Source organism: Camelina sativa, chromosome 5, assembly GCF_000633955.1.
Source record: "Camelina sativa cultivar DH55 chromosome 5, Cs, whole genome shotgun sequence".
Classification (NCBI taxonomy): Eukaryota; Viridiplantae; Streptophyta; class Magnoliopsida; order Brassicales; family Brassicaceae; genus Camelina; species Camelina sativa.
In genome coordinates this window covers 21,574,171-21,589,971 of record NC_025689.1, presented here as the reverse complement: position 1 = coordinate 21,589,971, position 15,801 = coordinate 21,574,171, and the positions used below count along the sequence as shown (strand labels likewise).

Sequence of the window (15,801 nt, the reverse complement as noted above, 5' to 3'; positions counted from 1 at the left end):
TCCTATACCTATAAGTTTGTTCACGCATTTTTATTTGCAAGGATTTAAAGCTTTATATGCACACTCATGTGTGTTGCAATGGCTCATTTGCATGGACGCACGTTGGTGTGGGAAAGTCAATATGTCTCTCTCTTTTATGGTTGGTTTGATTATGTTAAATCCCAATCAGTAATAAAAGTTTGGTTCACAATAATGCAAAATAACAGAAAAAGAGAAATATATATTAATTTGTTTTTTAAGGACATGTTTTATAAAGAAAAATATCATATCAATGCATGTTTACATTTTATCTTGAAATGGGAATGTATTTGACCAATCCATGCTACAATTCAAAATCATAGCCGTTTCATTATTTTATATTTCTATTGAATTTCACAATTGATAGGTGAAATTATCAAAATTAATTAGTAACTTTTTTTTTTTGTCAAATATCAAAATTAATTAGTAACTTACTATAGAGTTTTACATAATTTTTCAACTGTTGTGAATGGTTAACAAGTTGTGGTGCTTGTGGTTGTTTCTCCACTCAAGCGTCTCATGAAAAATCACTCAAGCACTTCATAACTTGGGGTCATCCGTAGAGACTAGTCCGGGTTTCGGCATGAGATTCTCCCAAATGTAAGAGAATAAAAATGCTGTAATTTTTTAAAAATATTATATTCTGTATGTTATTAAAAATGTAGAAATTTATTTTACAAATTAAGTAATATATCAAAAACATATAATTGAAAATTTTCAGATATTATGTATAATTTAAATTGAGTATTAGAAATTAAGTAATATATAGAAGCATATATAAATACAATATATAACTTGTAGTAAAAGAAGTAAAAATTGGCAATCTGAATAAGAAAATGACACATATATATATATATATATACATATATATATATATATATATATATATCTTTCCACTTAAAGATTGAAACTGATTTCCTAATCTAAGTAATCCTATACATAACAGATGAATGGGGTCTCTCCCCGCGTTGACAGGCAAACTTGTGACATTTAATATTTCATTTCTTTTTTGTAAGAATTTTTTAAACCATACATTACCTCATTATTGCTTCTATATCATATGAAATTTCTCTACTAATTAATTGTAAATATAAATCAATAATTGAAATTTAATTATACTAAATTTAATAAAAGTTTAAATAACATAAAATTAACAAAGTTTAATTTCATATAGATTTCATTATAATATAAACATTAAATAATCTCTATATAATAAAACGGAAGTATACAATCTTTTTTGGTAGACTATATAATATGGGTTATAAGATTAATTATTTGATTATTTGATAGGTTATAGGTTATATTGGTTGTAACCATTAGTTAAATCTCGATTTCAGATTTTGTTAAAAAGGATATTCCAAAAAAATAAAATAAAAACTCCACATAATATTTAATTAACCATATATAGGCAACAAAATCTCAAAAATTAATCACTCTTCTGCGCATTAAAAGTGATTTTCGATTATACTAGGAACAAAATCTCAAAAAAAAAATCAAGTCTTCATATTTAGCATATGATTTTATTGCATAATGTTTTATTCACAATAACTTTTAAAAACAATCACATAAATTATATTTTATATAAAAAATACAATATAAAGAAAAGTAATTTCAACCCGTGCTCTAGCACGCACTACAAGAAAATGTCGTAAAGATAGCACATAAATAAGGCGTTTTTTTTTCCTTTATGCTATAGTTAACATACTGGTGTATTTTAGATAGTGTTTGGGTAATTTTAAACGCTATATTTTGTTTTTAGAAGTTACAGTTTTTTTGAAGCGTGTCTTACATAGCTTTACAAAGTTAAAAACACTGTCTTTAGTTAAGGCGGAAAAATTATTTTCATTTCCCGGCTAAGTACTTAGCTGAAAAAACAAGCGCCCAATATTTCATTATTCCCTCTTCTTACCTTTGTCGAAATATCTCACATTCTTTTCTTTTGCTTCTTTGTTCACGAGCTAGGGTTTTTCATTTTCTTTCCTTTGATTCTTAGATTTTTCGATTCTCTATCTCTAAGAAATTCTTTAGCTCTCTCCAAAATTCTCTTATCTCTCTCAGATATTATGTCTGCAAATTTATCGAAATCGAAGGTACATATTTGAATTTGGTACAATTTTGGGTAATCGATTTTGGGTTTCGAGATGTTTATATCGGTTTTCTTTTCGACAAATTTAGACAATTTTTTAGGGTTTCTGTTTCAATTTTTTAGGGTTTTCTTCGTTTCAGTTTGGAATTCGATCGATTTAGTTCATGTCAAATTTTGAGGTGTCGATTTTTTTTCTCTGACTATAATCAATTCTTCTTTACAAGAATGTTATGGTTTCAATTGGTTTCAGTTTTTAAGGTGTCGATTTGTTTTCTCTGACTATAATCGATTCTTCTTTACAAGATTTAGTTTTGTCTAACTATAATAGACTCTCCTTTTGCAGGTTCTCCCTTTGCAGTCTCTTCTTTACAAAATCCTAGTTATCTATAGGAAATTTCAGTTTTATATGTATCTATGTTGTTTCAGTTTTAGTTGTATCTCTGTTGGTTTATTGAGTTTGAATCTGTCTGATATAAGAATCTCTTGTCACAAATGTATGTATTCGTTTGACTATGAAGCTGTGTAAAATGGACAAGTTTTGGGTTTGGCTTCCAAGATATGGTTTTATATTGTTATTACTAATAATTTCTTAACTTACAACTGAGTTTCTTATGACTGTTGATTGAACTTGAAAGTATTTTCTACCTTATAGGAATAGTCTCGAGTATGAGAAAGGAGCAACTGATTTTGTTTATGCGTCAGCTAGGAGATTGAGAGATCCTCAAAATTTGTTTTGTCCATGTATTGATTGCCGGAATCTGTGCCATCAACCAATAGCCACAGTAGTAGATCATCTGGTGATTAGGGGTACGGACATGATGTACAAGAGGAGTAGATGTTGGATTAATCATGGGGAGACAAAGGATTTAACAAGAGGTGATGATCCAACTTCGGAATTTGAAGCTTATGAGTTGTTTAGAGCTGCTTTCTTTGATGGTGATGACAATTGACAGCCCCATAATGATAATGCAGATCAGAGTGACAATGCAGATCATCATGAAGAAGATTCAGAATTTATGCAAAAGTTGAAAGATGCTGAGACGCCACTCTACTCCAGCTGTTCTAAGTACACTAAAGTGTCTGCTATCATGGGGTTGTACCATGTTAAAGTTAAGAGTGAGATGTCAGAAAACAATTTCGATCAGCTTCTAAAGATGCTTCACGACATGCTACCTGGAGATAACGTCCTTCCAACATCAACAAATGCGATGAAGAAGTTCTCAAAGGTATTTGGTTTTGGTTATGAGAACATTCACGCATGCAAGAACGATTGCATTCTTTACCGGAAGCAGTACAAGGATATGACAAGCTGCCCTAGATGTAGTGCTTCAAGATGGGAGATGGATAAGCACACAAGCGAGGAAAAGACCAGGATTCCAGCTAAGGTTCTTAAATATTTCCCGATAAAGGACAGATTTTAGAAGGATGGCAGAGATCAAGAAGGATGGCAAAGGATCTACGTTGGCATTTCAGTAATGCTTCAGAAGATGGAATGATGCGGCTCCCGGTGGATTCTATAACCTGAGCTCAGGTTAATGATAAATGGCCACAGTTTGCGTCTGACCCGAGAAATCTTCGACTTGGTTTGTGTACTGATGGGATGAATCCTTTTGCGATTCAAAACACCAGGTATAGTACATGGCCAGTGTTTATTGTGAACTATAACATGGCACCTACATTGTGTATGAAGGCTGAGAATATAATGCTCACTCTATTGATACTTGGACCAACTGCACCGAGCAACAACATCGACGTGTATCTTCAACCGTTGATAGAAGATCTACAAGATTTTTGGAAAGATGGTGTGGATGTTTATGACACCTTCGCAAAGGAAACTTTTAATCTTAGAGATATTTTCAATCAGCGACTATCCTGGTTTGGGGACATTGTCAGGTTGTAAAGTTAAAGGTAAACAAGTGTGTAATGTTTGTGGAAAGGATACACCTTTTAGGTGGCTTAAGTTTAGTAGAAAACATGTATACTTGAGCAATAGGATAAGTCTCAGACATGGGCATCCTTACAGACGCAAACGGGGTTGGTTTGACAACACGGTAGAAGAAAGGACTGCATGTAGAATTCAAACAGGGTTTGAGATATTTAAGCATTTGAAAGACTTTAGGAATGATTTTGGTAGAGCTTTAGATAAGAAAAGTAAAAGAAAGAGGTTTGATTTGTGTGAAGATGATGAACTTTCAGAAGAGGAATATGATGAAGACAGTCATCAATGGAGGTGGAAGAAGCGGTCTATCTGATTTGATCTTGTTTACTGGAAGGTTAGCATATTTTTCTATAAAATTTACATAAAACTATATATAACTTTAGTTCTTCACCATTGTCTAACTTAGATATTTGTTTCCATGTCTTAGGATATGTCTATTCGTCACAACATTGATGTAATGCACGTTGAGAAAAACGTGTCTGATGCCTTGTTGTCCCTTCTCATGCATAAGGCTAAATCTAAAGATGGTTTAAAGGCACGACAAGATTTAGAAGATATGGATATTCATGAACCATTACACGCATAAGTACGTGGGAAGAAAAACTGCTTACCACCTGCTGCTTATTGGCTTTCCAAGACAGAAAAAAAAGAAGTTCTGCAAGAGATTGTCTGAGTTCAGAGGACCAGATGGGTATTGTGCGAATATCGCAAACTGTGTTTCAGTTGATCCTCCTACAATTGGTGGCTTGAAGTCTCATGATCACCATGTGTTACTACAAAACTTGTTACCTGTGGCTTTAAGAGGACTGCTGCCAACTGGACCTAGGATTGCAGTGACTAGAATATGCAACTTCTTCAATCGATTGTGTCAGCGTGTGATAGACCCAGAGAAGTTTATAACATTGGAGGCTGAGGTTATTAAGTCATTGTGCCAACTGGAGAGAATCTTTCCTCCTTCCATGTTTGATATCATGTTCCACCTTCCTGTTCATCTAGCAAGGGAGACACGGTTGGGTGGGCCGGTTCATTTTAGATGGATGTATCCTTTCGAGAGGTACTGTTTAATGTTTTTAAAATCTCTTTCAATTATTTGATGTTATGAAAACTGATACTTATTTGCTTGATGTGTAGGTATATGAAAACCCTCAAGTCATATGTTAATAATTATGCAAGGCCAGAAGCTTGTATAGCTGAGGAATACATGGCAGGAGAATGCATTGCCTTCTGTTTGGAGTTTCTAAAGTCTTCTGTACCAGTTCTGAGAGCTGCAGTCTGTAATGAAGATCTTGATCCAAATGAGCACATCCTCGAAGGTCGAGTCTAAACCAATTGTACTAGGTCGAGTCTAAACCAATTGTACTTACAGAGAAAGAGCAGGAGATAGCGCATAGATATGTTCTGATGAACACAACAATGTTTACTCCATATGTTGAGTAAGTTTGCCATCATTTTCTATTATTGTTTTCATGTTTCACTTTTACAAATATCTATGTAACAATTTCGACATTTTTATATAGGATGCACTTGGAAGAATTACAAGCTAAGAATGTGCACTGCCGAAGAAATGAAACTCTCTTATGGAAATTGCATGGAGGAAAATTTACGCAATGGATTAAAGAGAAGGTATGCAGTTAGATAAAGATACACAGCTTATTGTAATTTTGACTATCTAAATTATCTCTAAATACTTGTTTTTCTTCTGCACTAGATCCCAAGTAACTCAAAAGACCATTCTAAGCAGCTAAGGTGGTTAGCCTTTGGACCAAGACAAGAAGCTCAGACATTTAAGGGATACATAGTGAATTGACATCGATTTCACACCCATGATTTAAAACGGAAAACTTAGAACAGTGGATTATCCTATGAAGCGTGCACCATGTGTCGATCTAGTGCAATAGATACAAATCATAAGGCGGACATTGTGACGTACTATGGAGTTATAGAAGATATCATCTTGCTGGACTACCACATGTTCCATATCCCACTGTTCAAGTGTAGATGGGCAAACAAAGGGAATGGTGTGAAGGAAGAAGACGGCTTTACGCTTGTCAACTTGCATATAAACCAATCTGCATTTCGACAAGATCCATATATTATGCCATCTCAAGCAAAACAAGGTTTTTATTCCCGAGAAGATGACTCATCCCCTTGGTATGTAGTTATGAAAGCGCCACCAAGGGGTTATCATGAGTTGGAGACAGATGGAGAGACTTTTGCACCACCATCATCCAGTCAGCAGTTATAAGATTTGTTGAATCAGTCTTCTGATGATGATGAGAGTTACTGTGTTAGGGAAGATTGCGAAGGAGTATTAGTGAAGGATTAGTAGATATAGGCTTAGTAGTTAGTATAGTAGTAGATATAGGCGTAGTAGTTAGTATTTATCAGTAATGATCTACAGATTGTGGCTAAGTATTTTCCTTTTTGTTTTGTTTACAGAAAACATGACTAAAATAGCCACTCCTAAGAAGAAAAGACGTAGCAAGCGTCAGCAAGGCATTGAGGTTACACCTCTTGAGGTGAAAACAGCCAAAAGATTAAGGAAACCTGCAGCTAAACCAGTAGAAGATGAACAATCCGAACAACAACAAGGATCTGAACCAGAAGCTGAACCACCAGTAGAAGAAGAAACTGAACCAGTATTAGAACAAGAAGCTGTACCATCATCTGAAGAACCTGAAGTAGAAGGAGTAGAGAAAGAGACTGAGAAAGACGCTGAACAAAATGGAGAAGGTCAAGAAGCTGAACAACATGAAACTGTAGGAAATTCACCTGAAGAATGTTTAACAGAACAATCAAAGAAGAAGAAGAGGAGAACTAGAGGACCCACCAGGATGAGTAAAGTGGTTAAAAGCCATGAGGACAAAGTAGATGTTGAATTTAACAGCCTCGGTGACCATGTTGGGAAGGGATCAGTTACACTTTCATCTTTTCTTGGAGCTCTTTTAAGGGAGCATGTACCAGTACTTATAGATGATTGGAGGCACTTGGATGAAAAGATAAAGGATACAATGTGGGAGGAGATTCAGGTACAAATAACCAATTTCTTTTTTATTTTGTGTTTTACTTTATGTTGTTAACAAGTTTTTATGATAACATTGGATAAATTGTTGTAGGGGAGGTTCAGTTTGACAGAAGAATGACAAAAGAATTCAGTGCTAATGCAAATGGGGTGCTCATGGAGGGCTTATAAGTCTACGCTAGTTCGAAAACTGCGTGCTACAAAGAGCAAGGAAGTTATACGAAATTTGAAACCAAGCAACATTCCCAATGAATCAGCATGGTTAAAGTGGGTGAAGAGTAGGACTGGCCAATCTTTCAAGGTTTGCATTCAAATACATGATTGATTTGTGTTCGGTTTAGTAATATCTAATGCAAATGGGGTGCTCATGGAGGGCTTATAAGTCTACGCTAGTTCGAAAACTGCATGCTACAAAGAGCAAGGAAGTTATACGAAATTTGAAACCAAGCAACATTCCCAATGAATCAGCATGGTTAAAGTGGGTGAAGAGTAGGACTAGCCAATCTTTCAAGGTTTGCATTCAAATACATGATTGATTTGTGTTCGGTTTAGTAATATCTAATATATTGGAATGACTTTTATAGGAACGAAGTGACCGGTACAGGTCTTTAAGGAAAAAGTAGATTCCACACACAACCAGTCGCAAAGGAAGGGTTCGCCTTGCTCATGAAATGGTATGTCTATGTAATGATGAATTGTATTCGTGAGTTATATCCTATAAATAGTGACTGTGATTACTGCTTGATAATAAATCTAAATTTATTTCATATTTGTAGAAGAAAAAGGCATCTGACCCGAGTAAGATTACTAGAAGCAAGATCTGGATAGCTGGGCATACCCATGCAGATGGAAGACCTGTTAAACCAGAGTTTGAACAAACAATTGTAAGAAGTTCTTAAACTCATATGTTGGTTTTACTTGGTAATGTATATTGATGCGTTAACAAAATTTTAAACCAGGAACAAATTGAATCGCTTGAAAGTGAGATAGGCTCAAACTCCAATGTTAGTCTTAAGAAAGATGTTGTGAGTCAAATTCTAGGGAAAGATAAGAGTGGAAGAGTCAGAGGAATGGGCAGAGGGGTTAGGGCTACCAAGCTAGCGTTCTTACATGCCAGAGATGCACATGTGCAGAAGATTGAAGCTAGACAAGCCCTTTTTTTTGTGAGTATTGAAATACGCCCATAGGGTGCTTCTAATTAAAGCCTAAATTTGAGGTCCTATTGACACAAACACAAACCCCTAAATATGGTATTATCGTCACATGCATTGCAGATAAATATATGTAATATATTTATCCACACAATCACATTTCCTTACTATTATATCCTCCTATATGTACGGATTGCTTTATTGAATGACAATAAACAATTTAGAACCAAAAAAATAATGTTAAAAAAATATAAAATGGGTCGGCGGCGTTGTAACATGACGATCAAACTTTATTGATGGGAGCAAAATGCCTCCGATGAAGTCCATCCCCCTACACTCGGATTTAGAAGCACTGATTTGGGCCATGCAGAGTATTCTTGTTAGTGGGGTTGCTTGCCAAAGTTTCGAGATGGATTGTGCATAATTACTTGCGATGGTCCAAGATCCAGAAGACTGGCCGGCATTCTCTAACCTACTAGATGATTTGCAACAGCTTCGGTCCTCTTTTCCATTCTTTACCCTGTCGATGGTCTCTCGTTCTTCGAATCTAAAAGCACATAACCTCGCTTGGTCATCTAGAATTTTACTCGTAGAAACTTCCTTTGTAAACTCTTTTCCTCCAGTTTGGATTATCAATCATGGAGTTTATTTTTTAATTAATGTGTGGTTGACAAAAAGAAAAAAAAAAAACAGATAAAGCATATTCGTCTCATGAATTTTTTATGTATAAAATTTGTACCACTATATTTTTTTAAATCTATTTTAGCTATGGTTTATATGTACTTATAAGATTTAGAAAGTTTTACAGGTTTTAAAACAAAATAGATCAAAAAAGAGAAAAATATGTTTCGGAACATTTTTAAAACACGATAAGTATGATTTCTTTTTAGAACTTCTTGTATACCAATAAGATATATTTTACTCTATAGAAAGCTAAAAGAGTAAAGATTAACATTGAAGTGGAGATAAGAAAATTTGATCAGCCAATTATTTTCTACACCCGATTGAAGGAAGCACTATTGATATCAGTCATAATGCGTGTGATCGATCGCAAGCCACTTTATAAGACCGGTCACAAATCAAGTGACCGATGTGTAGCCTTCACAAGGAACCGGCCCGTCACAAGACCCATGGCCATGACTAGTTTAGAAGCCCTCATCGTGGCACTCATCAAATGTGAGAAAGTAAAACTAACTTAAATATATGTCGTAGATATTCACAAAAATAAAAATAAATAATTACTTTGCCAGCCAAAAAAAATAAAAGAAGAAAGAAAGGGATAAGGTAAATTTTAAAAAAAAAAGTTGTTTCTACATTATTCAGTTAATTTTGAACATGGATACTGCTCAAATGGAAAGCATTATTCTAGATCAAACAACAAAACATTTTACCAGACAAAGTAAATATTGATGGACTACCATTTATTTTATCTTGGTTTTATACAAAAATTGTCTCCTTTAAAAAAAATTTCCTTCATTTATGGTTTTCTAAATGTATTGTAATACTATTAGATATAACATATGAGATATTTATAAATTAATAATATTTATTAAGATTTAATTAGAGAATAATATTTGTCAAATTCTTTGTATCCCATTTATAAATTAACTTAAAAGTTTCAGCTGCATTATTTCGTACATATATATTCCATTTTCTTGTGCTTGCCAGAAACATATGTTAGGCTTGATATGGTTAACAGAAAACCAAAAAAATTTATTAAATAATTAATAATTAATTAGATAACCAGGGTAAAATTGGAATTTTAGTTTTATTGAAAAATCGTGGGTATGAGAATAACAAAACTTATTATTTTGGGTTTTAAATGACATGTTTTTATTATTTGGTATATTTTTATTCCAATCCAAAACCATTGGATATTAAACGTCCGGATAAAAATAAGATGGGGTTTTTTTTTGGCATTTTTCCCGTATTTATTTTAATGACCGTTGTGACTTGTGTGAGTAAAAAAAAGGATAGCCCACAGATCGAGACCAACACTATTCACTGTCTTGTGTACACGCTTTCGGCAAAAGAAAAAAAAACGCGACTAAAAGAAATTTAGGGAGGACAAGTGGTGAAGCACGACGACGATTGCTTCCTCCGATCAGTCATGCCAACTGGCGATTGCTTCCGTTGTCATCAGCCAGGTCACTGGGCCAACAATTGTCCTCTCAAAACCACTACGGAGCCCGCCTCCTCCGCTGACACCTCCGCTTCCCCGCCGGTCATCCACTGCCCCTGCAACGGCGGACCTTGCAACATTTTTACTTCTAAAACTGGGAAAAACCCAAACAGGAGATTCTACAAATGCCCAGTAAGTCTCTCTGTCTGATCTCTCTATCTCTCTATCTCTCTCTCTAATCTCTGTCTCAACGTAGATCCCAAGCTGTGGATTTTTCAAATGGTGTGATGAAGTAAGTATCATCAAACCGGAGTCAATCTCTGTTCACCCCACTTGCCCTTGTGGCGCTGGACCTTGTAGAAGAGTAACATTCATCGATGGACCAAACGCTCAACGTTCTTACTTTGTTTGCTGCCTTAAGAAGGTAAAAAGAATAACAACGAAACTCATATCCATTACATATTTGGGAGTCTGATTTGATGTTGTCTCTTCTGATGTTTTGTTTTTTTTAGAATTTTGGGGCTTGTGGATTCTTTCAGTGGGAGGATGATGTTCACACTCAACCTGGACCTGAACAAGTAGGGAATGATGGTTCTCCTTGTCCTAATTTGATTGGACATTCGGGTTTTGACTCTGTGGATGATGTTAGTTTGTTGTTACACGAGACTAGTTTGGATTCTAATGGTAATGTAAAAAGGAGTAGACTTGGAGTGGTGGTTGAAACAGATTTGAATCCAAGTTCATCTAATGAGTCTACTCTTGGAAACAGAGTTGTTGAGAGAATTGCACAGCCTGTGAAAGATACTCCTCCAGTCACTATGGGAAAAGAATCAATTCCGGTTTTCGCAGGTTTCAACAATCGCAAACCGGTCTCCAATGGCGTGTTTGCCTCTGCAGATGGCAGAAACCAAGGTATTTTCTCTGTTTCTTTACTTGTGTGTACATTTTGCCTGTTACTTCTTTTGCATTGTTGTTAGCTTTCGCAATATTTTGGTTAGTTCGGTGTTCGTATATCTGATCAACATTGAAACTTTGATGTTACGCATTGCCTTTTCATTTGTGCGCTTATAGTCTTTTATGGTATTTCTTTTCTTTTCTAGGCACTGTCCCTTCATTTAATTTGATTACATTATATGAAGATGCGGTTCACCTTGAGACGGACGAGCAAGTACTTCCTTCACTTGCCCCTACACACGTAGAGTCTTTGTGTAGTGATCTTTTCGGATTTAACGGTAAATCGAGTTATGCATCGGAGGACATAACTGGTGTATGTCAGAACACTAGCGATTCAGTTTCGAATGGCAAAACCAATCCTAACCATAAACATCAACCAGAGCACCAATCTGCTATATCTTATGAAACCGGAGCCTCGTTTTCAGGTAGCTTCTCCTTGATGGACCTCATTGAGCAATATAACTCAGAAAAGCTCCATTTCAAGAGTGTTTCTGTGAAATATGTTGATGCATTGACTGCCTTTACGGGTTCGTACAAGCAATTAGAGTCCCTTCGTGATAGAGCACATAGTCTCAAGAAAGAGCTACGAGATGTAGAGAAACAGGTGACGTTTTGCGAGGCCGAGACCTCTGAATTTGCAATGAGTCTTCAAGAAGTTTCTGGTGAAATGGCGAAACTGCAGAAAAAGATGGTTGAGACGGCAGGGAAAGTGGCTAAGGAAGAGAGACTTAACAAGCAAAGGGGTTTCACAGCTCCGTAGATAAGAGAATGAAGATGAGGATTGACTTGAATGTTTATATAATATGTACAACTATATAGACTGAAAGATGATATATGGTTCTGTAAAACTTATGTATTAGATTATTCAAGGCTAAGCATTTTGTGAATTTCGCACAATATTATCCTACTTCTGTAGTCTTTGCTCTTTCCTTCACTATATCGTTGCTGCAGGATTCTGATTTCGCAGACGACTCTGCTACCATTCATCAACGTTCTCAGTGGCTTTCCTAACGTAGCTCACATTCGCTTATGGCCTGTCATCAGCGAGACATGATCCAGGATTTAGGTGATGCAAAACATCTTTGACATGTTTCATCAATCTTAATTCCACTTGAAACATGGACAAGCAATTAGCGTTTATTTGGTTTTAGAGCACATTGTCTCAGCAAACAGCTAAACAGGTGAAGCACTACGACCTTACGAGGCTAAGACCTCAGAATGCTACCCACGAGCCACTAGCGATAAGCAAGCACAATCAATTTGTTTCATATATACGAATATATAAAAAAATTATTTGATGTTGACAAAAAAAAAAAATTATTTGATTTGTTTCTTATGATCTTATCTAATTAATGAAATTATATAAACTACATTTCTCAATGATATTTACATACTCCTTTCTGTTCTAAATTACTTGTCATCATACAGATTAACAAAACAACTAAAATTTTCTATTTTACAGCTTCTTTAACATATTTTCTAATTTTTTTGGGTCAAAATTTTCTAATTTTTTTAATTGGTCAACATTAAAACAGTTGGGATAAAATTGATATTTTTATCAAACATATGCATTAAAAATCTAAAACGACAACTACTATAAAATAACATTTTTAGTCAAAAACAACTACTAAAAAACCGGAAGGAATAGTTAGCAAAAAAAAATTATAAAAGAAAATTATATAAATGACATTTACGCTGAATTATGTAAAGACTTAAGAGATCGTGAAAGTTTCTGCTAAGAAAGTAGCTCTCGTCTGAGCAAACACTTATTCTATATCAAACAACGACACAATTTACCAATCAAAATGATTATTGATAGACTACCATTTTTATCCTGGTTTTTTTTAAAAAAAAATCTCCTTTAAAAGAATTTTAATTTATTTAATCTTTTCAATGTAAATCTATTATATAATATATATATATATATGATATTGGAAACTATTACATTTCTTAATAAACAAGGATTTAATCAAAGTAGTGTATTTGTCAAATTCTTTGTATCCCATTTATACATAAATTTAAAGGTTCCCGCTGTATTATTTCTTACATATATTCCATCTTACTCTTGCCACAAACATATGTTAGGCTTCCTACCCCCACATACATCATGTATACAAATTTCCTTTCCGAGAAAAACGTTAAATTTTGCATGTTGGACATAAGCAAGTCCCTGGAAAAATATGATGACAAAAAGGATATGTAAAATTCAAATTAGCCACTTAAATATAAAACAAGAAAATATTGTAGAAATATTAGACACAAAAAATAATGTGAAATTAAAATGACATTAAAATGAATTACCTTCCATAATTTGCATCATATCAAAGTATTTGGGTAAACAGTGAATTTAATTATCCATTGGGTACTGTAGGGAAGATAATTAACTTGGTCGTTTTATCTCGGCTCTCTCTACAATTGACCATAAGTTTTTTTTTACCTGTAAGACGATATGTTAAAATATATAAATATAAGAATAGAGTTTATTTTCTTGATGGAGATTAAAAATATGAAGAGGGAACATATTAGAATTTTTCACATCTTTGTTATTTTATTTTATTCTCCTTATAAATATGTATATATATACACTTTTCATATACACATGTGTATATGTGTATAGGATATGCATAAATAACTGCCACAGATATATTTAACTTCATTCATTTATTATTTATTTTTATACTTTTTCTGTTTCGTATTTAATTTTATTACTTATATTTGTTTTTATGTATTTTCTATCTTATAATAAAAGAAGCTGACATGTGACGTCCAGTGTTTTTACATGTGTCTTTCTTACAAGCGAGTGTGACAATTTGATTTTTTTTTAATCATTTAAAAGAAAATAAATAATAATAATAATAATCATCATTTTTATTTATTTTTTCTTTCTTTTCTTTTCACTAGATTTACAGTAACCATCCAAATAAATTTATGATCATTTACTTTATTTTTTTTTAAAAAGCAAGCTCTAAGAAGCTAATACATGACAACAATCCTTTTGACATTTGCTTCTCAAATTAATTATATTAAATCTTCATTATATATTACTATATCATTATACTCATCGGTCGATGCAAGGTCGGTTTTCGCAAACAAGTTTAAGTTAAACGTTGCGTTTTGGGTCTAGGGAAAACCTTTAGATCGTTATAAAAGGTGGAACTCGAGGGTTTGGCCGAGTTTGGCCGTTTCGGGGAAAAAGAAAAGAGAGAAAGAGTTTTTGAGCGTTCTTGGTGAGATTTTTGGGAGTTTGGTAGCTGTACTTGCGAGATCTGTAGTTGGGATCGTTGTAGGAGCTTGTTAGGAGTCTAGATCTGCTTGTTTAAGGTTCAGAATCTTCTTTGTAAATGTGAGTGCATGATTATGGCCTATCTAAGCTTGAGATTTCTCTGATTTGCTTGTTTTATGTGTTATTTGCCTTGTTAGAATGTTGTTGAGTTGCAAGAGGCTTTGGGGAGCTTCTTTGTGGCATTGGTTTGTGTTTTGGTGGTTTAGGGACAGAGATCCGGTGAAGAGCTTCGAGGAAGATGATGTTCGGAATTTGCATCGATCGATGCACTTTGTGCATCGGTCGATGCAATGCGAGGACTGCGCAATTTGACCTGGGAGCATCGGTCGATGCCATGTGGAGGCGTCGGTCGATGCAATTAGGGATTTTGTGAAATGTCGAGCATGCATCAGTCAATGCAGTGTTAGTGTCGGTCGAGGCAACCCCTGTTGGTGTCGGTCGATGAATGGGTTGGTGTCGGTCAATGCAGATGTCCTTGTTTGTTGTTTGTTTGTTGATTGTTGATTGTTGTTTGATGGTTAGGGTTATCTCATTTGCTTGTGTGTATAGCCAGTAGATGGAAGTATTGCCTCACTGAGTGTTTATAAAATACTCACGCATCTCATATGTGTTGTGGTGCAGGTAAAGATAGAGTGTGATCGTGTAATCAAGGAAATGAAGAGGAGGATGTTCTAGTGGTTCGTTGATTGTGGTCTGACTTCTGTTAGGTTGTTAGAGTTAGGTTATTAGAACATTGCTAGGTTGTTGGTTTTATGTTTTATGACTCCGTTGGATTGAATTATTGGTTTATTATTTATGAATAATTGGTTTAATGGTATTGTTTGGTTATTTCCGTTGTTTGGTTTGTTGGTGGTTATGTGACTAGTGGGTATGAGACACTAGTTTAGATTATTACTATTATTTATAAAAAAAAAACAGGTCAGGTCGTTTCAAGGGAGATCCACCAACAGTCTCACCATCATCATTTGGTGAAGACGAAGATAAACGTGGAGATGCTTGCATAGGAGAATTATTGGTAGGATTATATGATGTGATGCTTTTTATAATAATAAATGCTTAATTTAAATAAAAATAATAATTTTATGAAAGTGTTACTAAAATTAAAGTAAAATGGGTTAGTTTGCAATTTTTATATATAAAAAGTGTTAATTGTAAAATAAAAATAGTATTTATTTGGAATATCATTTTTAGAGGAAAAAATAGAGAAAACCATTGGAGCAAAACTA

The 15,801-nt window shown here is 34.3% G+C and overlaps 1 protein-coding gene and 1 pseudogene across 1 annotated transcript; one reads left to right on the top strand and one right to left on the bottom strand.

Moving 5' to 3' along the window:
* On the top strand, positions 10,202-12,201 carry LOC104787354. Its single transcript, XM_010512926.1, has 4 exons — positions 10,202-10,530; positions 10,595-10,762; positions 10,851-11,250; positions 11,439-12,201. The coding sequence occupies exons 1-4, from the start codon at positions 10,327-10,329 to the stop codon at positions 12,050-12,052; spliced, it is 1,386 nt and encodes a 461-aa protein (XP_010511228.1). The 5' UTR covers positions 10,202-10,326; the 3' UTR covers positions 12,053-12,201.
* LOC109132890 lies at positions 13,262-13,830 on the bottom strand (annotated as a pseudogene).